Raw genomic sequence first — 24,546 nt, forward strand, 5'->3', positions numbered from 1 at the left:
TTCGATCACGTAATATAGACCCACATATCTAATATAGCAAGTTTTATGGAAAACCACTTTACTTAACTAGAATGAAAAAAAAAATACATTGAACCTTCTTCCACATCACAGTAACTGAAAGCCAAAATGTAATCACACTGTATGTCTATACTCAATCAAATTATTGTACCATGTACATTTTCCACACACACACACACACACACACACACACACACACACACACACACACACACACACACACACACACACACACACCAGCAAAAAGAAGCAAACTCTGTTGGCAGAGAGGGAAAAAGCCCTGACTGTGGCCCAGGTAACTAGAGCTCAGTTCCTGATTCAGGCAACTGAATGAGCTGGCAGAGGAAGATGCATATTTCCATCCAGGGGGAAGGCAGGTCAGAGTTAGACATATATTGCCACAACCTCAAAGACAGAGGCATTGATGGAAATGTGTGGCTTCATCACTATCTTGCCTTCAATGTACATGTATGCACACAAGCAATCATATGTTGAAGGAATTGTGGGCCTACATAATGACATAGAATGCATGTCCCACCCTACCCACCCCCAAAGTCAGACATACACATTGCTACAACCTCTCAGAGAAGGGTTGGAAGTGCAAATGTGTGTCCTGGAAATAGCCATTAGGCTCACCAAGTCATGTCCTGTTTGGAGCCTGCATAAGCATTCAGGCAGAAAGTATTCTGGGCCTACACAGTGATGTAAATTGCATGTCCCTCCACCTAAGGCCATTAAGGGAAAGCTGGAGAGGACATAACACACCATCATGATTACCTGAATGATCGTCCCATGTAGATACCTGCACCCTGGTTCCAGCTGAAATTTCTTAGTACTGAATAAATGAATTGTATCCAGTTGGGGGAAAACTTGATGGTAGATTAGCACATGTGCAAAAGTCACACAGGAGAAAAAGCAAATGGTGAGCAAATTAAGAACAACAGCATTATGTGGTGAATGCTATAAAACATAACTATTAAGTTGCATGCAAAGGAGATTTCATTAAAAATCCCAAGCAAATAGTTGGGAAGCTATTATGGGTGCATACCACTCCGAGGCTAGAAACAGAAGAAGAAGACATATACATCTGGTGATAATATCCATATTGTCCAATGCATTATGGGTGCATATTATTCTGAGGCTAGGAACAGAGGAAGGAGACATATACATTTGTTGATAACATCCATACTGCCCAATGCATTATGGATGCATACTACTCTGAGGCTAGGAACAGAGGAAGAAGACATATACATCTGGTGATAATATCCATACTGCCCAATGCATTATGGGTGCATACTACTCCAAGGCTAGACACAGAGGAAGAAGGCATATACATTTGCTGATAATATCCGTACTGCTTAATGCATTATTGGTGCATACTACTCTGAGGCTAGGAAAAGAGAAAGAAGATATATATATTTGTTGATAATACCCATACTGCCCAATGCATTATGGGTGCATACTACTCAAAGGCTAGGAACAGAGGAAGAAGACATATACATTTGTTGATAATAATCATACTGCCCAGTGCATTATGGGTGCATACTACTCCGAGGCTAGGAACAGAGAAAGAAGACATATATATTTGTTGGTAGTATCCATACTGCCCAATGCATTATGGGTGCATACTACTCCGAAACTAGGAACAGAGGAAGGAGACATATACATTTGGTGATAATATCCATGCTGCCCAATGCATTATGGGTGCATACTACTCCAAGGCTAGGAACAGAGGAAGAAGACATATACCTTTGGTGGTAATATCCATACTGCCCAATGTTTACCACATGGCCTGCATTGTCTAATTGCTTTCTAAATAGATGCAAAGTTAGTAGCCCAGTTTGAAGCCCTGAATTCTCATACTGGGTGTACATTATACTGATTCACTCTTGGATAATCAATAGCGACATTAAAGTAACCAGACTTTTCATACTACCAGTTGCCCTATATACCATTCTAAATAAGTCACCTGTAGAAAAAATATGTAGGTACACTGCAATATAGTCCATAAAGAGGGAGCATTCATGGGTGTACACCTGGAGTAAAGGGTGGTATAGTGGATGTTGGAGGAGGCAGCATTAGACACAGTCAACATCCACATAGACTATTAGACCTACAACTGATATATAACAAACAACACCACAACATTTCCTGATATGTTATGTAGTTGGTCTATCTATACCAAATAATGTGTCATAACTGCTTTATGTCCCCACTGCTTCTACTCATCTGCTCAACTATTTACACTGATCCCAGAAAATAAGAAACAGGGCATATGAGGAATACAGTGTCGCAATCATATTAGTTTGCTGGACATGACAGAGAGTAGCTATCCCATGGATGGAAATCACTACTATTAGAAAGTCCTCTCTCTAGAAGCAGTAGCCCAATTTAGGTTAAATGAAACAGTCTGACATGTATTGTCACGAGTGGCAGCTGGTGACTTCAAATCAAAGGGGGGGCTGCAGAAGACAGCTGAATGGGTGGGGTCAATGGGAAGGGATGTGGTCAACTAGAAAGGGGAGTAGCTATGCTCAAAACCACAAAAACTGTAACTTTAATTAAATATGCTGCCCTGGGTGCCAAACCGTCATTATGAGAGTCCAAACCATCATTATGAGAGTCCAATCAAGACAAAATGAAGTATAAAAGAAAACATATTTCAATGGATTGGCTGCATGACAGCTTACTTAATATCTAGATGGAAACAAAAAGGTTGTGAGGCATGAAAAAAATAAATTACTTTTTAAATACATTACTGAAATGCCAGTCAAAATCAAATATAAAAAACAAGCAGCACTCAACTCAAACCACTTCTCCTTGCACTGCAGTTCTAATTATAATTTATATTCAGCTTTATTAAAGGACCAAGTAACATGCTGAAAGTGGCAATCTCTGTGAAACCCCCACTTGCAAAAATGTTTCTTATCCAAAAAAGATCTGCTGCCTGACAACAATTATCTACTTATTTCATGGGGAAAACATGATCAAAGTAAAAATGAAAAGCAAACAAGAAACAAGCTCAAGATGCATTGTTTAAAAGATTACTGCTCAGGTTATGGACCACACATGATAGACTGGCATTCTGTTAAGTTTAAAGGTAAAGCCTGCAAAGATGACTGCAAGTCTCCAACAAATGTAATGAGCTTCTTAAAATAACATAATCCTATCCTTTATTACAAATACTGTCATATGCATTCAATACCCAAGGCTTATACGTTATCTAGTTATACAGGTATTCTCTGCATGGCAACAACAGAAAGGCTTTCAATGTTGGCAATTCTTTAACAGTATGCTTACTAAAGCTTACTTGTATCTTACAATCTCAGACAAGCTTACCTGATGGCCATTAAAGCATTGCTACTTAAACACAGGGCAACAGGCACTTTCTGAATAATAATAAGTATAAATCAACAGTATAAAAATATGACAGAAACCAGAACATTCTGCAAAATCAAGGGCAGATGAAAAGCCACTGTAGTACTTGTGTCTAACTTAGATGAGGGGATACTCTGCACACTTACACTGCATAACTTCTCCTTGCCTTGCTTGGACACATCCAGAGTCACTACATGGATGAGTGGGGTGCAGCAAGTATGTCACAATTTGAAATGCCTCTGGCTGACTGTGATGGCCCTGAGACATTTGTCATACCTCTCAACCTCAGATCAAGAAATCTGGACAAAGCCATACATAGAAGTGGGACAAAGGCCCAAAAATAAGGACAATTTTTAAATATTGCTCTTATAAACTTAGAAAGATAATAGAATAGTAGGTCTTGCATTAGTATGAATTTTCTGAAAGGTATGAAATCTGAAACTCAAAAGTCTGTCATTATTTTCTAACTTCAGCCTTTAATGATTTGCCACTAATTTGCCAAAAAACACAATTTTATGAAAAATGGACCAAAAATGTGATGCAAAAATATAAAATAGCCACACAATACAGCTGGGAACCTGTCAAAGAAGGGACACTTTTTTAATATCAGTACTGTTAATTTGAGCAGCTGACAAAATAAAAGAATCAACATGCATTTCTGAAATAAAAGTAATCTATAACTAATTATTACAGTTATTTATTAATTGTAAACCGTCCACGTTTTCTTCCAAAATTGTCATTTTGCAGAGGGATTATTAGGGGAAGAGCAACATTTTGAGCCAAAATCGGGTACAGTTGAGAGGTTTGGATATGCCTAATTCTATAAAGCAATTTATTTGCACGTACCTCTCAACCTGTTAATGCAGGAAATCTGGGGAAAGCCAAATATATTGGGGGGAACAGATAAACAGTACTAAAAATTGCTCTTGTATAAACTGAGACAGTTGATAGAATAACAGGTCTTGCTTTAGCATGCATTTTTCTGAAGGTTATGAAGTCTGAAACTCAGTGTCTGTCATTTAGTGACTTAATTCCTAAATGATTTGCCAGAAAACCACAAATTTTATGAGGAACTAACCAAAAATAAGCAAAAATCAATTCATTCTGTGAAACTCTGAACAGCTGACAGGTATATTTCAGCTGGGGCTGTCTGAGTTTGCTGCCCTTCCCACTCACAAAATCGTGGTCGAATGGAGCCTCCCCCTGCTGCCATTCCAATGAACCATTACTTGGCTATTTCACCCCATTTACCATAAACACTAATGTGCATACTGCTTTACTTCTATGATGATTTGGACTTCATTTGAAAGTTTTATTTTGCATTTTACAGCACAAACACTAAGACATCTGCTAAACAAAGCAATCCAGTCTCACAATGAAAACAGACTTAGCATTAAAACTTCTCTGCCCTTGAAATTCACATTCATTGAAACAGCACTGAAACCCACATTCAAAGAAAATACATTTGGCTAGTGGCAGATAAAGATTAACTTTGGGCTATTTTCAAATGATAGGCCCCTTGCATACAAAACATACATGTGTTCTGTGATGTACCTTCCTGATTGTATTAAATTATATTTCTTGTATAATACAGTACACTTGTTAGAGGGTGTTTTAAATGTATTGTTTTGAACATTTTTCCAGTAAACAGTGAAAGAAAATGCATGCACCAATAATGACAATATGCCCAATTGAGAACATTTCCATCATAAAAGTCTACTCAAACTTCAACAATCCAATCTGCGGAAGTAAAAGTTATCTAAATAATTCCACATTAAAAAGATCTGTAACTAATGAAGAGGTTGCTGTTAGCAAACAACTTTATATTTCATTGTTTCATCTAGAAATAAAGTGCCTGTTGCCCTTGAGGAATAAATTGCCTATATTACATTAAAAAATGATAAACTAGTAATATTGCAATAGGGAATGGATGGCAAACTGATAACAGGTTCATAGTTACTAGGTACCTCTGACCAAAGAGGACATGAGGACATTCACAGGACTGCCGCATCCACCCTCTATAAAAGTACAACAAACTACAGTATCAGCAACGCATCTACATACTGTGGGAATAGAACCCACAGCCTTCTGCATTGAAAGCAAGTACACTACCTGTTATGCTATTAACAACGCAAGTAAACTAAGCATAAGCAGCACTAAATGTCTCTTCAAGCACTCGGCATCGAAAGCAAGTACACTATTACTATTACTATTGCTATTAACAATGCAAGCAAACTCAGCATAAGCAGCACTAAACGTCTCTTCAAGCTCTCAGGTCCTTGTAAAATCCTCTCGACACTCAACTGTATCTCTCAACTTTGCAGCACAAGAAATCTGGAAAAAGCCAAAATGTATTGGGAGGGAGAAGGAGATAAAAGCTCAAAAAACAGAGATACATTTTAAACACTGCTTGTATAATCCTGGAAAGTTGCTAGAAGGTACTTTTCCGTTAAACCCTTACCACTTGGCGCATACGTGCTTCAGGTGAAGTACACTGTAGTAGCAGCGTAGGCTGTATTTTAGTTGAAGAAAAAAATTAAGTATGTGTAAGCCATAATAATACACTTAACAAGAAATTAAACAATAGCTACGTTGGAATAGTTGCAAAAAGAAGAAAAATGTAAAAGACAAGGCTCCGAAGGGTGTGATCCATGGACATTATATGCATAAACAGGTTAAACAGATAACACAGGCAGCACAGAACGCGCCATACTTCAGTTGCTGTAGGCTTCAGTTTGTAGTATAAATTCCAGAAATCCAAATGGTGAAGAATTAAACCTCAGTCTGTATTGTAGAATCCAAACACCACCATTTTATGGACAAATATTGGCGTCCAAATGTAATTTACATTTTGACGTACAACTTGTCCATGCAAAAGAGGCCACTTGACTGGTGAGATAAATGTTTCCTTGTATAACAGTTTTAGAGCAGAGTCATACACAGCCTGTTGTCTTTCCCTGTCTTTAGCTGCACTGACTGTAAAAATGCACTTTGATCCATGAAACATATATATATAAACAATCCCTTTAAAAAATGTTGATGTTTGTGAGTGACTTTGAAATAGTAAAAAGAAATACCCTAGGTTATTACAATTGTGTTAAAAACTTAGAAACTACACGCTGTACTTTTGAGAAGTTCTGTAATGTAAATATCTAATTAGTGCAGCAGACATCTTACAAGTTGTTAGCGAAGACCAAACCAGTGGCAAATGGTAGGGGTTTAATGGAAAAGTACCTGCTAGAATAAAATGTTATGTTACTACCATGCATTTCACTGCCAAGCCTTGAACGCAGGGCCCTATGCACTAGGGTCAGAGCAACATACCACTATGTCATAAGCTGTTTCTTAACAGAAATGAAGACTGAAACTTAAATGGCTATTATTTAATGAATTCAGTCTCACCATACCTCTCAACCTCTTAGCACAAAACACTTGGACAAAGCCAATAATGGGGGAATACAGCCCCCAAACATATTCAGTGAATTCAGTTCTCAGTTCCCACCATAGCTCTCAACCTCTTAGCACAGTTGCTAGAATAAAATGTTATATTACCACCATGCTTCTCACTGCCAAGTCTTGAACACAGGTCCCTATGCACTACAGTTAGAGCAACATACCACTATGTCATATAAGCTGTTTCTTAAAAGAAATGACTGAAACTTAAATGGCTATTATTTAATGAATTCAGTTCTCACCATACCTCTCAACCTCTTAGCACAAAACACTTGGACAAAGCCAAACATATTCAGTGAATTCTGTTCTCAGTTCTCACCAAATCTCTCAACCTCTTAGCACAACAAACCAGGACAAAGTCAATAATGGGAGAATACAGCCCCAAAAATAGGGACAATTTCAAATATTGATGTTATAAACTTAGACAATTTGTAGAATAAAGGGTTTTGTTTTGTGTAGTGTTACCAATGTATTTTCTGAAGAATATGAAGTCTGAAATTCAAATGCCTGTGTAATCACATTATGAAACATATAAGGCAAAACTCTGCAATGGTGGTGGGTAGGGAATTCAGGCTGTTGCTGCTACCAGTATCCAAGGTACAGGGTTTGAGCCTCAGCCTGCATAACTCTAGCCACCAGGAATATTGGAGTGGGGGCATTTCACACAGACAAACACACACACACACACACACACACACACACACACACACACACACACACACACACACAGTCAGCTTCTGAACCAGAATGTCTGCTTACACATCTGCTGTCATTGCTCCCTTGCAAGTAGCACTCATGCCAGAAGTGGGAGCCAGCCAATCAGATGTGAGCCAGGAGTGCAGAGCCAATCAATTGATGTTCTTCATCTTTCACTGTTGCATTCATTACATTTGGGTTATCTGCTTGCATGTAGCCCTCAGTCGGCCTGATTATCAAAGTCTTGGGTCCTGCATTGGTTGCTGTCTCATCTTCCATGACGTCAGGTAGTCAGGGGCATAAAGCATGCAGCCAATGCCATTACATCAGTCTTTCTTGCCTTGCGGTGCCCGAAGCAGAAGCAGTTCCCAAGTGCCGGTCGGCCGACTTCTGAAATTTTTGTTTTTGAGTTTCAGACCCAAAGTCTTCAACAAAGCTAAGTACCCCGTTGGGGATCCTTTTTCTTACTCTAAACCAATGTCAGTAAAAGTTAACAATTGTATTACTTGTGGAAAGCAAATACCTCATAGAGATTTTCATTCGTACTGCATTCCTTGCTTAGGCCCAGACCACGACATCCCTTGCTGTCGGTTTTGTGCTTTATTCAATCCTTGAACTATATGTTGTTGGTTCATTTTCACATCTAACTATTTTGATACTTGGTTCAATTATCCAAACATGGCTTCAGTAAGGCACCCGACTACCGACATTCTGAAAAAACACAAAGATAAAGAAAGAGACAGACCACATAGGTCCAAAGTTGCCAACAACGGTTCCGTTAAGCTAGTCGCCAGTTCGCCTGTACTCAGTGAGGCGCTTTTGCAGCCCCTGATACCCGCTACTTCAGATTCGCAGGCCTCTACTGAGACCCAAAAATAAACCACAACCAGTAAAGATAAATCGTAGAACCACAAACTGAAGACCAGCAACACGATATAAAGGAAAAAAGATTTAATGAAATCCAAATCACATGAAACTTCTCTAGCGCCTCGGCCACTTGCCTTTAACAGAGTATATCTCACCATATACATCAAATATATTTATATATTAACAATGTTCATATTAATCAATTAAACAATTAATTAAAACATTAAACAATAAAACCTTAAAGGTATAACATTCACACAAAACTTTTCCATACACATTCTTGATTAAGTCCCATAGGGCTCATTGTATTGAATTTCAAAATCAAAAATGCTTCCTTTTTTCTTAAAATATACTTAATTTGTTGTTCATTCATAAACCTACTATTCACAATACTATCTAAAACTGTTACTACTAGCCCATCTGGGTTCCCCTTATGGTACTTATTAAAATGTATAGCTATAGGACTAGTCTGTTTGTTATTTTTAATGTCCCTAATATGTTCCTTTATTCTACATGAGAATTGTCTTTTAGTTTCTCCAATATAAAATTTGTTACAGGGGCATTTAAGTCCATATATAACTTTTTCAGTTTTACAATTGAAATATCCATTAGTTTGAAAATCAATACCATTAATTTTAGTAAAATTCCCACTAATATATTTACAAATACTACACCTTCCACATGCTACTGTACCTGTTATATCAATTGTTTTCACTATAGTACTATTAGGCATATGAAATCTACTATGAACTATAAAATATTTTATATTCCTACCTCTTTTAAAGGAGAAACACAACCTTTTATGTTCTAAACAATCAACTTCTCTCCTAACTATTTTCCAACTGTGTTTAACTGCTTCTAAAATATCTTTAGATAATACTGAATAAGTAGTAGTAAAATAAATGTCTTCCAAGTTCTCATACTTATTTCTATTTATATTACTTCTATAATTATACACAATTTTTTATTATATAATACTCTATTTAAACTATCATGTAATTCTACCTCAGAATATCCCCTCTCCTGAAACCTATTAAAACTATCATATAATTCTCTTTTCCTGCCATCTAAGTTATTACATAGTCGTTTAACTCTCATAAATTCTGTATAAGGTATGGATTTAATAGTATGTGGGGGATGGTAACTATCACCATATAAAATGCCACTAGCATCTGGAAATTTCCTATATAAATGGGTAATAATATGAGAATCATCTTCTCCTTGTAACACTACATCCAAGTAATGTACCTTACTTCCCCTTTGTAAACCATCAAATTTTATCCCTACATTATTATTATGTATATCATTTATAAATTCATCTACTCGATCTAAACCTCCCCTGCAAATAAAAATTAGATCATCAATATATCGAAAATATCTCACAACAAATTTTCTAAAAAACTGATTAGTATAAATATGTAAATTTTCAAAATGACCCATAAATATGTTAGCATAACTTGGGGCAAATGGTATCCCCATTGCTGTTCCTTGAGTTTGTTTGTAAAGACTCCCATTAAATTCAAATATATTATTTTGTAAACACATCATAATTAATTCAATAACATATTCAGTAACTAGATTCTCACCTAAAAAATATTTAACAGCCCCTATACCATCTGAATGATTGATAATGGTATATAGGCTGACAACATCTAATACTAGAAAATACATGTCTTTTTCCCATCTTATATTATCAATTTTATCCAAAAATTCAAATACATCTTTTATATAAGATGGTAATTTTTTAACTGTAGATAACAAAAATTCATGTAAAAAACAAGATATATTATGTAAAAAACTGCCACTGGCTGACACAATAGGTCGTCCAGGGGGATCCATTAAGCTTTTGTGAATTTTAGGAAGGCAATAGAAACATGGCATTCTAGGATTTTTAATAACAAATTTCTCCTGTATATCCTTCACTGAAAAATAATACAATCTATGCCCCTTATTTATTAAGTAATTATAATCTGTCTGTGGTTTTAAATATTCAACCATATCAATTTTTTTATATATTTGATCATCATTTAAATGTGCATAACACATAGATACATACTGACTATAACTTAGCACAACTAACTTCCCACCCTTATCGGCGGGTTTAAATACTAATTCAGCATTACGACTTAATTTATTTAAACATTGCCATTCTTCTTTATCTAAATTATAACTAACATTCTTTTTATTTTTCAAAAATGTAAAAAATTCCTTTTCCACATTATAACTCAGAAAAATATTAAAGTGTTTAATACTATCATTCCTACATGGAGGCATGAAATCACTTTTAACCTTAATATTCTCCGTATTTAATTTACAATAAGCATTAAAGTCTTCATTAGAATGGCAAGAATAAAAACTATCCATAGAACTGAAGGAGTCATTATTCACATCATCATATGTAACATTTGCAGTGCCATCAGTATTAAAATAATCTATCAAATTCAACTTACGAGTAAAACGAAACACATCACCTTTTAATTCATGTAGCCTGGGTAAAACAGTAGGTACATATTTTAGACCCTTTTCCAAAATGGCAATGTCACAATCTGATAACTCATATCCCGATAAATTAACAACATACTTACAGCTAGTGGAACTAGCATTAAGAAAATTAGTCCCATTTCCCACGTTTGTTTGTCCGTTGGTATGTTTTATAATCTGTATAATATCCCTGTCCTGTTCCATTCCAACTCCGTTTACGACCTCTTGGAGCTCCTCGAAAGTTATTTAAGTAACTACTATTACCAACTGGTGGTAGCCCCGGAAAATCTTCGGCGTCCGTTTCCCCTTCTGTTACAGATGTACCACTTTTGCCTGATGTAAATGCTCTATTCTCCTTGTTCGCGTACTGCTTCTGTCGTTCAAACTGCACGTGACTTTTTAGCTTTAGGATTGGTTGCCACTAGAAATGCACGTTTACTCTCATAATCACGTAGATCACGAATCAATTTTGTTCTCTTTCTGTCAATCAAGTCTTGTTCATACCCCACTAACTGTTCATTAGTTTTAACCAAAAATTGTTGTAATTCTTCATGAAATATTTTATTAGTAATATCTCTACATAAGTTTTTAATCTCATCTCTCAATTTTTGTTTTTTGAACAAGTCTCTTTCTACCAGAATATGAACCCATTCTAGACTGCATCTATGTGCAGCCGCAACCCATCTGTCATGAAACTGCCGTTCCTCCACAACTGTAAGATCAAACGGAGTGGAGGGATTTTTTACAGCTCTGAGTCCGCGAGGAGTGATTTCAAGCTCCTCATACCTCTGCATACTTTGCAAATTCAGAAATACAGCAGTCTCTTTAAATAACAGTCTTTCAACTTTAAAAAACATATCACGAACCTCTGGATTAACCGTAGTTTCCGTTTTCTTACCAATTTTGGAAAACGTATTTTGTTGTCAAAGTTTTCTTTCTTGTTCCCATTTATTAAGAACCGCATTACCAGGTTCACCTGAGCTGCTGCTATCAATTCTATTTGGTAATACAAAAGTAGAACTCATTCGCTCCATTTGTAGCTCCCAATAAATTGTCCATGGGTTTCTGTATAACATCCAAAGGAGTATCTAGGAAAATCCTAGGCAACCCCAATAACGAGTCACTGGCCATAAAACAAAAATAAACCACATTTTGTTATTTTTAAAGTCTCTAATATGTTCCTTTATTCTACATGAGAATTGTCTTTTAGTTTCTCCAATATAAAATACTACTGAGACCCATTTGGAGTCTGGTATGCCACAAGATGCTTCTTCGACTATGGAACCTGTAGATGTCTCTACCTTGGATGGGTCCAGAGCCGCTGTGCAGGCACCGACTTCTGAGGGTGTATTCAGGCCTACTGACTTGCATATTAAACTGACGTCATCTTCTTCTTCAAGGCCTAAAACTCGACCCATGCGTAGAAAACCGACGCCCAGATAGCATGGTCAGGCCCCTATGCCTAAATAACAAATTATAAAAATGGCTGAAGACCTTATTACTCTAATCAGGGGAAGTCACCCCTCTCCCTCTAAGAGACCTAGAACTGATTTTCCTTCTGATTCTTCTGATCAGGATTCTGAAATTTCTGTTTCTTCTGATGACCAAGATTTGCCCTTATCTACCTATGAGGATTCTGATGCAGAGGACTCCATTCCCTCTGCTTCCCCTCCAAAAGATTTCTCTTTTGGTGAAACTTTGCATACTCTTAGGGAGAATTTCCGCTGGGAAAGCCAGGATTACTCTGACTCCAAAAAGAGGCTTAGGGAATTCTTACTCCTACCTCAACACAGGCCTTCAGCTATCCCTCCTGTACTGGACATTGTAGATTATGCCTTCTTGGAATCTAGCCTGGCCCCAGACACTTTACCTCTGGCTCCCAGGAAATCTGACAGGTATTACAGAGTACCTGACTCTCACAAGTTCCTCTTTAAGAATCCTACTACGGATCCAGAGACCATTTCACAGGGACCCAAAGGCATTAAGGCTACTACTGCCAAAAACCCGAACCCCTCTGATAGAGATTCCAGGGCCCTGGACAGATGGGGTAAGAAGGTATACACTTCTGCTACTTTGGCCATTAGGGCCTTAAACTGCCAGCTTCATATGTTAAAGTATCAGAAGCATATTATTGGATTACTTTAACAGAAAATGATGTTGATTCCTGACTGTGCTGAAAATAAAGAATTACAGTATTTAATGCATTCTGCTGAACAAGTTGGTAAACATACTTTGCAATGTGGTTTTGATTCATTAGCGGCATCTTGCAGGGCTGCTGTCACTGGATCTGTACTTAGAAGGCATGCTTGGCTTAAGGAGCAAACTTTGCCAGATCATGTTAAAGCTAAATTACTGGCTGCACCCTTAAACCAAGACTGCCTGTTTGGCAACAAAGCAGAAGAAGTACTTAAAAGATGGAGGAAAAAGCTAAATCTATGCAAACTGGTAAAGACTTCCTGCAAGTACAGCATCCCAGATTTAGTAAGCACTGTCCTTCCAAGAAATCGTCCTTTCCTGTCTCTTCCAGGCCTTCTCAGTCCAAACCCAGGACCAGCAGACCACCCAGGCTTCAGTCTTAAGGTACTCACAGGCCTAAGCAGTGGGGGGCTCTCACTTCCAAAGCTGGAAGTAGTAAGACACCCCCATGGTAAACTGTCACAATGACTTAACCTTAAACCTTCCAAGCCCTGCTCAACTGACTGTTCCTTTAGGGGGAAAGATCACCCTGCATGCAAAAAAACTGGGAACTCATTACCCAAGACAAATGGGTTTTAAATATAGTTTCCCAGGGATACAGATTCCACTTCCACTCCTTACTAAGCCCAAACAGTTGGCCAGACCTACCCCCAAATCAGTGGGCAGAGGCTCAAAAGCAGGTTCTCTCTCTTCTAAGTATCAGGGCTTTTCAGCCTGTCCCAGAAGAAGAATGGGGGCAAGGTTTTTACTCAAGACTTTTCCTGGTAGCCAGAAAAGACAATTCTGGTGTCCTATCCTGGACCTGTCTACCCTAAACACCTTTTTGGTAATCCCAAAATTCAAAATGCTAACTCTTCATCAGCTGCTTTCCATGCTAGGCAAAAATGCCTGGTTGGCAACATTGGATTTAAAGGAAGCTTACCTGCACATCCCAATAAGGGAATCTTGCAGAAAATACCTATGCTTCAGAGCAGGCTACACGCACTATCGGTTCTCTGCACTGCCCTTTGGCTTATCTACTGTGCCCAGGGTATTCACAAAGTACCTATCTCCTGTTATTGCATTCTGCAGGCAAAGAAATATTCAAATATACCCATACCTGGACGATTGTCTAATTCAGGCAGAAAGCCAGGCCATACTATTAAATCATCTGGCATTTGTAAAGAAACTACTAACTTCACTGGGGTACACCATAAACAAAAAGAAATCTCACCTAGTACCCTGCCAACAAATTGTATTCCTGGGAGCAAGCTTGGATACAACTTCCCAGATGGCCTACCTCACACCAGAGAAACACGTTTATTTGACAGCCTACTTCAAACTACTGGCCACAAAGACCCAGCTATCTGCAAGGAAAATACTGTAAGCCCTGGGGTTCATGGCCTCTTGCATTCTACTAATTCCATATGCAAGACTGCATATGAGGAAACTACAACGGTATCTAAAAGGCCTATGGTGTCAACATTCTCAGGACCTACAATCAATGATTCCTATCATTCCCTGTATAAAGACAGAGTTTGTTTGGTGGGCAGAGGCTTGCCACCACAACAAGGGACTGCCATTCACTCTACCCCTGCCACCCAAACCCTAAGAACAGATGCATCAGACTATGCATGGGGGCTCACCTGGCAGGGCAGTGTATTCAGGGCAAATGGAACCCGAGTCAAATGCACCTGTATATCAATCAAAAAGAAATGTTAGCTGTACAGAATTCTCTGACAGCCTTCAAGGACCACATTCTTCCATGACAATTATTGGTAAAGACAGACAACACCACTGTTATGTGGTACATAAACAAGCAGGGGGAACCCACTCATACCCCCTCTGTAGACTGGCCATGGCTCTGTGGAACACAGCCTTGAGCTACCAAGTGCACCGACAAGCTCAATTCCTGCCAGGCAAGCTAAATACACTGGCAGATGACCTAAGCAGAAATCTCATGGACTCACACGAGTGGAAACTGGAACCAAAGATATTCAACACTTTGAGAAACAAATGGGGGAGCCCAGATATAGACCTGTTTGCCTTCCCTCAGAACTACCAATTGGACAAATGCTGCACAAGGACTCCCCACAGACAAACTTGGAAAGTGGATGCCCTGTCCCTCACCTGGGAAAACCTATCAGTTTATGCCTTTCCCCCTCTTCCTCTCATCTCCAAAGTTCTACTAAAGATCAAACAGGACAAACCAAGGACAATACTCATTGCATCAGACTAGCCACGCCAACACTGGTACCCTCTCTTGCGCAGTGTATAACTGCTGGAACCATGGCACCTGTCTCAGACCCCTTCCCTGCTGTCCTAGCAGGAGGGCCAGATTCTGCACCCCCAGCTTCAAACCGTGAACCTGGCAGCCTGGGTAATTAGCTGAGCTCTCAATTACCATCCCTCATTAAGCAAGTGATGGATGTCATTTTGGAGACAAGGAGACTTAGCACTAGAAAATCCTATGCTGAAAAGTGGAAAAGATTCTGTTCCTGGAGCCAAACTCAGGGGATGGGCACAACAGTGCCCAAGTTACCACATATTCTTCAATACTTAACTAAGATGCTTCACAAGGGCCTTTCCTTCTCTTCCATTAAAATTCATGCCTCAGTCATTTCAGCACATTATAATATGGAGCCACCCATCTTCTCTCATCCACTGCTGAAGCAATTCCTCAGAGGGGCCAAAATCTTAAGACCACCCAGGAGAGCTCCTACTCCAGCCTAGAACCTTAATTTTGTATTGAAAAAGCTCACTCTACCTCCCTCTGAGCCAGCTGCAACTGCAGAGTTGAAATTCCTTTCTTGGAAAACGGCCTTCCTTCTAGCCATCACTTCAGCAAGAAGGGTGTCTGAATTACAGGCCCTCATGGCAGTGGAGCCTTTCATCATGTTTCATATGGACAGGGTGTCCCTCAGGACCAGTCCTTCCTTTATGCCCAAGGTGGTATCCAGTGTGGCCCTTAATAAATCCATTCATTTCCCAACCTTCTTTTCTAATCCATAGAACATAGGGGAACGAATACTGCACTCCTTGGACATGCACAGACAACCTAGATTTTACTTGGACAGGACTAAACCTCTCAGGAAATCTGAACAGCTGCAGGCTGCATTTGCTGCAGGGGCAGCGAGGAAGGCCATTTCAAAGCAAACCATTTCTAAGTGGATAGGCCATTACATTCATTTCTGCTATAAGTTCCAGGAAAACCCACCCCACAGGGGATAAGATCCCATTCCACCAGGGCTGCATCTACTTTTACCGACTTTCTCAGAGGTGTTCCTACCAGGGACATCCTAGAAGCCTAGAAGCTGCTACTTGGAGTTCTGTACGTATCTTCACCAAGCATTACCACTTGCCAATGTTTTCTAAATCCAGAGCTGGTTTTGCCCCTGCAGTCTTGCAGGGCCTAATAGCTGGTCCTAATGCTCTCTAATTGCCTCCTCCCTTCCTTAGCTTTGGGAATCTACCCAAATGTAATGACTGCAACAGTGAAACATGAAGAACATAGTACAGTTGTGTACACTTAGCATAAATGTAGATGTTCAAATGTATTCACTGTTGCAGTCCTGGTTACCCTCCCTCCAACCCCCTGACTTCTATTGACTATACTTCTCTTCTTGTTTACTATACTTAAAGCTTTCTGGTGTATTTGCGTTTTGTTGGAGGTGTAACCTTGTGTATAATTGCTTCCCATTATGGGGGCACCTGACATCTGGGGCAAGAAAAACTGATGTAATGGTGTCGGCTGCATGCTTTATACCCCTGACTACCTGACGTCATGGAAGATGAGACAGCAACTGATGCAGGACCCAAGACTTTGATAATCAGGCCGACTGAGGGCTACCTGCAAGCAGATAACCCAAATGTAATGACTGCAACAGTGAATACACTCGAACATCTACATTTATGGTAAGTGTACACAGCTGTATTTTCTGTAAAGTCAGGAGTGCTGGGGAGCCAGACTGCAGACATTATAAATTGCATAGACTTCTGGGGCATCTACAATGAATTCCTTGTTTTTGCAATCCGGACTGGTTAGACGGCAGTCCAGAAAACACATAGGGAAAAACACTCATGCATAGGACTTGCAGCTACTTTTCTGTTTTCTGTTGTTTTCATTTTACAGCTGGGGGGGGTTGGGGGGCTGCAGTCCTGCAGTCCAATAGCACGAGCCACCCCTGATTGTCACATTACAGAATCACATGCTTTACCTTTATGACAAAGTAATACACAGCATCTTTAAAGTGGAAGCACCACACACTTTAGTTTAGTAGAACAGTTGCACATATTGGCCAACTGCCCAATATACCCAGTGACCATGTCACCAGGCCAACTGCCCAATATACCCAATGACCATGTCACCAGTACTCAATTTTAGTATATGCAGCTCATATCAGAAACTAATGGACAGGCACTGAGGCATGTAACCCCACAAACCAAACACACACACACACACACACACACACACACACACACACACACACACACACACACACACACACACACACACACACACACACACACACACACACACACACACACACACACACACACACACACACACACACACACACACTGGAGTAATCAAAAGGGAAGTGACTTGCATGAATCCATACAAATATTTCTGTTTGAATATAAGTATTACCACTTGGGTCACAAAACACAGACATCTTTCAGCTGTTCTATTTATATAGATACTGTTATCAATACATAGTGTTGTTGCACTTCAACAGAACAAGAAATCAGTTTATTGGAAGAGTACTATCATACCTGTGTAACGCATGCATCATTGAAGCAATACCACTGATCATTTGATTTTATATCTGCGAAATAATGGCCACTTTTGCTTCCTCCCATACGACGACAGATTACAAATAAGTCATATTCAGTAATTTCCTAGAAAACACCATAATGCTAAATGTGTTAATATCTGCAGATCATAGCTTTTATTTATGCAAAATGATATTTAACTCAGTTAAATACACAGTGTGCTGGAAATGCTGAATCTCTGGAAACATTGCAGGGATTCACTGATGTGTATAATGTGGAGAGTAAGGGACATATCATTGTGACCACCATTGGACCATCACTGCACTAGCAGGGACAGTAAGTTACTGCATTTTGTATTACATATATTACTCGGTTAGCTTGATATGAACTTTTACATTTATTGTTTGAAAGGTGTTGCTGTATCCAAGCTTAATATGCTATTGTTGTCTGATTGTAAGTAATGTTCTGTTTCTACAGTCTGAACAGATTCATGCAAAAGCCAATAATTTGAACAGTGCTTATAGTTTCTATATCAATACCGTCTACCAAAATATAGCTGCACGTTAGTAGTTTGTTTTATTTTTAAGAAATCTGCAGAAATTGTACTTCTGCAATATAGTACATCACATTTTGACCATGCAGTCCCCATCTGCTTTAGACTCACCCTTATTAGGCTTATTAACACTCAGCTTTCTGAGATGGTATCAGTTGCCTCATGTTTACTGATAACCCACTACTTCTAACACATACAATTTCCACCCGTGAGAAATTTCCTTATTTATAAAACACACTAAAGACTAGTCTTTCTGTCACACTTACAGTCAGCAAATAATCCAATATTAGCACAGTGCCACAACATCATTCCTTCATATGCTGAAGTAGTAAAAAATCCTTGCCAATTCATCCTTATCTTCCTGATATGCTACTAACGTACCTCACTGATGTCGCCAAAGTATACCTGTTCAAGTGGCACAGAGGGATAAAACTCTGATTATGACAAAGGTGACCTGAGTTTGGTTAACAGATTGGGTACCTGACAGAAATGCAGGGAGGATAGGTGCCCCTATCTTCATGAAAGGGAATATGTTGGCTAAGGTATATCTCTGACTGGGCCTTGGTAAAGGCCAGGACTAAGAGAGATCACTGAGCAGGGCGACTTGGCAGATCAAGGAGGCATGATCACTCTAGAGCCCAGGCTGGATGCATGCATAATGGTCCAACCAAACTCAGATGTGTTATGTCGGCACACACACACACACACACACACACACACACACACACACACACACACACACACACACACACACACACACACAAAAAAACCTTCTGCTACTGGGAATCATTAGAGCTGCAAGCCTGTACCCTTAAGATGCCATAAACCTGCAGCACATCTCAGAAATGTCTTATTCATTAGTGAGTACATTGTAAGACATACAGAGCCAGCATGCATCAAGTTGACAGAGAGCAGGATAACAGCTGCCTGTCTCGTGCAAGGATTAGGAATGTTACTAAGAGCCTTCTTATTTGCAATGGTGATGGACAGGTTGACAGACGAGATCAGGCAGGAGTCCCCATGGACTATGATGTTTGCAGATGACATTGTGATCTGTAGTGAGAGTAGGGAACAGGTGGAGGACACCCTGGAGAGATGGAGATATGCTCTAGAGAGAAGAGGAATGAAGGTCAGCAGGACTAAGACAGAATATATGTGTGTGAATGAGAGGGAGGATAGAGGAATGGTGAGGATGCAAGGAGTAGAGGTGGAGAAGGTGGATGAGTTTAAATACTTGGGGTCAATAGTTCAGAGTAATGGTGAGTGTGGAAGAGAGGTGAAGAAGAGAGTACAGATAGGATGGAGTGGGTGGAGAAGAGTGTCAGGAGTGATTTGTGACAGACGAATACCTGTAAAAGTGATAGGGAAGGTCTACAAGAGGGTAGTGAGACCAGCTATGTTATATGGGTTGGAGACAGTGGCATTGACAAAAAGGCAGGAGTTTGAGCTGGATGTGGCAGAGTTAAAGATGTTAAGATTTGCACTGGGTGTGACGAGCATGGACAGGATTAGGAATAAGTATATTAGAGGGTCAGCCCAGATTGGAAGGTTTGGAGACAAAGCCAGAGAGGCAAGATTACATTGGTTTGGACATGTGCTGAGGAGGGATGCTGAGTATATTGGGAAAAAGATGCTAAGAATGAAGCTACCAGGTAACAGGAAAAAAGGAAGGCCTAAGACAAGGTTTATGGATGTGGTGAGAGAGGACATGCAGGTGGTTGGTGTGACAGAGCAAGATGCAGAGGACAGGAAGAAATGGAAACAGGTGATCCGCTGTGGCGACCCCTAATGTGAACAGCCGAAAGAAGATAATGATGATGATGACTAAGAGCCTTAGGTCCCTGCACTCCCCCGATATGATCATGACCTTGTAGCTACCCATTTGTGAGTGAATTATCTTAGGCATTCTAACCAGGAGAGAGAGAGGCAGAGACACATTACTGAGATCTCTGCTCATGTCCTCAATTAAAAGGTGAATGATCTTAGGCATTCTAACCAGGAGAGAGGCAGAGAAACATTGCTGAGATCTCTGCTCATGTCCCCAATTAAAAGGTGAATGATCTTAGGCATTCTAACTGGGAGAGAGAGGCAGAGACACATTGCTGAGATCTCTGCTCATGTCACTGTATGAGCACATCCACTCATGCATGAATCGTGCCATCCCAAATAGAACCAAGATGCTCTCCTCCAAAAAAAGGAAGCCAGTCTGGTGGTTCCCTGCCATAAACAAATTTTACAACAAAAGGAAGAAACTGTTGCAGAAAAGAGGAAAATCCCAGGATGCAAAAAACTCCCTTACCAGCCTCAGTAAGAAGCTGAGATCCCTCATAAAATCCTCCAAAGCTAATTAAGAAAATAAAATTGCCAAAGATTCCAAAGACAACCACAAGGCATTCTATAACTATGTCAAGAATCTAAATGGCAATGCTCAGATCTGCTCTGAGCTACAACAGAATGGCATTAAATATACTGATCTCAAGGATATAGCCAATATCCTGGCAGATCGATTCAGCGCCAACTTCACCCCACTCTCTCCCTCTAAACGGCCCATCTCAATACTGGAAGATTGACAAATTCTGGTAATAACTGCCACACAGGTAAAAAACGCACTCTCCAAAGCTAAGAATGCAGCATCCATGGGACCAGATGACATCCCGGGCTGTTTACTACATGAACTACAAAATGAACTGGCACCTCACCTAACTGTCATGTTTAATCATAGCCTCACCTCAGGCTTCATGCCCACTGAGTGGTGCACAGCTACAGTTATCCCACTCCACAAGGTGGGATCCACCTTGGATCCCGGGAACTACCACCCCATCAGTCTGACGAGCCTGATCAGCAAGGCCATGGAACGTATTATCATGGAACTTATAAACAAAGGCATTGGCAAACTTCAAACACTGGACCCCACCCAGTTTGGGTTTGTGAAGGGCCGATCTTGTCTCCTGAACATGACTGACTTCTTTGAATCAGTCTCCAGAGTCGTAGACGAGGGTAAGGTGGTCCACACAGCCTATCTGGACCTCGCCAAGGCCTTTGACACCATCCCCCACTCTGGAATCATAGATAAACTTACTAAGCTGGGCATTAATCCCTACGTCAGTCGATGGGTTGCCAACTGGCTTACTGACAGAACCCACACTGTAAAAGTAGCTGACTCCAAATCCAGCTCCAGACAAGTGACAAGTGGAGTACCTCAGGGTTCAGTCCTGGGACTGCTCATTTGGCATGTACTTCTCTGACGTACAGGCCAACACTAAGTGACTCTGGCTAACAAAGTTCACAGATGACTGCAAACTGGGAGCAATTATTGGATCCCCAAATGATGTCGATACTCTGCAAAAGGGCCTTACAGAAACAGATGCTTGGTGCCAGAGCCATGGGCTCAAGCTCAATGCCAAGAAATGTGTAGTTATACCCTTTGGGAAAAAATATGTACCCATGAATTACCACACAGGTGGCAATACACTAAACACCGAAAGTGTGATAAGAGACTTAGGAACACAGGTGAACAGTGGTCTCACCTTCGATAACCACATCACCACAACAGTCAGGAAATTCTTCTATGTGGCACACCTCATCACTAAGGGCTTTTCATCCAGAAAAAAGCAGGTCATTGTCCCACTGTACTCATCCTTCATTAGACCCATTAAAGAACACAACACCCCATTTGATATGTAACTCTCAAGACATCTACTACAACTGGAAAGGCCGCAGAAATACCTCATTAAAAGAATCACCTGCCTAAAGCAGATGCCCTACGCCACCTTAAAAAACTCCAGCTATACTCTGTCGCATATTGTCTACTCAGAGGCGATCTCTGCTTAACATACAAGGCCATGTCAAACCCAGAGCTGTTGGACATGCTACACTTAAAGAAATCTCAATCCCTCAGAGCCACACACTCTGGGGAGCTAAACCTTGTCATCACAATAAACAAAACATGCTGGAGGGATAGGTTCCTAACCCAGAGACTCCCCAGACTCTGGAATAGACTGCCCATACATGTCAAGCAGAGCGCTTCTTTGGCCCTCTTCAAAAGGAACCTTGACGATTGGATGGGAGGAAGGAAATTCACCCCTGGGATCATGTCAGTCACCCTGCTGGACAAGGGTCCAGGGATGTAAATAATGTGGGATTAAATAGCCAGGGAATTGTTATGGCTAAGCTTGTATAGGTGTAACCACCAACCAAGTCCTCCTGCACGAAAACAATTGCACAGCTCCAAAGGTAAGGTACATCCAGAAAAACAATGAACCAGCAAACTATGACCTGAAAGAACCCACTTTTCAAGAACACAGACAGGATTTAACCAGGAGATTCAGGTCAAGGGGATATTATATGGGACATGTTCTGCGGGCGAGCAACTAGGCCAATACATTAAACAGGGAGGATCTGTTAACTTACAAATCACGGGATGAACATAATTCACAACCCATTAGATTTGTTACCACATATGCAAGGAATTCAGATGTACTCATCAATAGCATATACAGACATTGGAACACATTACAGTGTGATCAGGAGTTAGCGAATATGTTGCCGGAGAGATTGTTTTCATTTCGTAAGGGGAAAAATTTGGCATCCTGTTTTAGCCATTACAAACATTCCCATGACAACAGCTGGTCTCAATTGACACAAACCATCCTGACAGGTGAACCTTTGACTGGATGTTTCCCATGTGGCCATTGCATAAACTGTGATAAAATATCTAAGTCTAAACAGTTTACGAGCAAAAACTGTGGCATGGTGTATGACATAAAATGTTTTGCTAACTGTAGCAGTGACTGGCTTGTATATTTAGCCACATGCACCTGCAGTTCTTTCTATATTGGTCAACCATCTCATCCTCTCAGGCTGAGAATCTCTGAGAATGTAAGTAATATCAAGATAAAAAATCCAACAATGCATTATATAAACATTGTATGTCACATAAATCAGCTAAATTTACTTTTATGATCATTGACGTGGTAAAGGGTAACAAATTAAACAAAACAGGTTGGCATTCCATTCTAGATTTTAAGGAGAAAAAATGGATTGTAAAGCTAGGTGGATTATTTCCACCTGGTCTTAATGAGCAATTCTAAAATGAACCAATGAGGATGTTGATGTATGTATTTAAACAGTAGCATTTGTTTTTTATGTTTACACTGATGAAGGCTGTGTTTCTTACCAGCCGAAACCGGTCTGGCTACTTGTTTTTATGCTGCATTAACTAATACATTTCTTTCAGGTCACAGTTTGCTGGCTCATTGTTTTTCTGGATGTACCTTGCCTTTGGAGCCGTGCAATTGCTTTCGTGCAGGAGGACTTGGTTGGTGGTTGCACTTGTATCTATATCCTGCTGAGGGCCTGTGAACCTGATGCTGGCTGCATGATTGCATCTGCAGCTATTTAAAATTACTTACAACCTTTCTTGGTTCATTTATAGTGCTCTTTTATCTGTTTTGGACATATTTGGAGATTTCGAGATTTATCCTTTATATGTCTGAATTACATCACTGATGTACGTTGGATTTGTGTCTTTTTTGATTCCACACATTCGAGGTGGCCTGGCACAATGGTCTAACGTATATGCATCTTTCTTTTGTCTACAAGCGTTGATATCCAATTATTTCAACATTCAAAAGGTACTGTTTTTTGTCTTTGAGAGGAATAATTTTCTGTTTTGGACATTTTATACCATCCACGATCCACAGCTCAAGTTTTGACTTTTCATTTTTTGCCACATTGAGCCGACATAGTTTTTCTCTGTCATTTTGTGGTTGTAAGATGCGGTGGACTCATCCATTGGGTGATATACTTAGCACACTGGGATATATTTTTAAAAATGGGAGCAGATGCATGTGCATTTTGGCAAACCAACTATCTCATTTTTGTTGAAGGAAATCATTCAACATAAGATGGACTAGTGGCGGCATAATAAATACTAATTGGATCATCAGGCTGTTTTTTGAACCGATTGCAAAGATGTTGGACATTGCCTTATTATATGGACATAACCACATTTTATTCTGATAATTTTCATTATTAGCATGTTTGGCCTGTGTATGCCTATTGGCTTATTAATGGGATTCATCCATTTATAAGATGTTATAGTCTTTGGACAACAATGGAAATATTTAGTTATAGGCTTTAACTAGATA

At 39.8% G+C, this 24,546-nt stretch overlaps 1 protein-coding gene across 3 annotated transcripts in view; it reads right to left on the bottom strand.

Moving 5' to 3' along the window:
* Positions 1-24,546, bottom strand: part of LOC122798604 (ubiquitin carboxyl-terminal hydrolase 47-like) — a 766,891-nt gene that overhangs the window by 359,376 nt on the left and 382,969 nt on the right. For all 3 annotated transcript variants that reach the window (XM_044067681.1, XM_044067680.1, XM_044067682.1), the window contains one exon: positions 17,845-17,970. In XM_044067681.1, the coding sequence (XP_043923616.1) occupies positions 17,845-17,970 (126 nt within the window). The remainder of the gene's footprint in view (positions 1-17,844; positions 17,971-24,546) is intronic.

Source organism: Protopterus annectens, chromosome 3.part1, assembly GCF_019279795.1.
Source record: "Protopterus annectens isolate FY-2018-M chromosome 3.part1, PAN1.0, whole genome shotgun sequence".
NCBI lineage: Eukaryota > Metazoa > Chordata > Ceratodontiformes > Protopteridae > Protopterus > Protopterus annectens.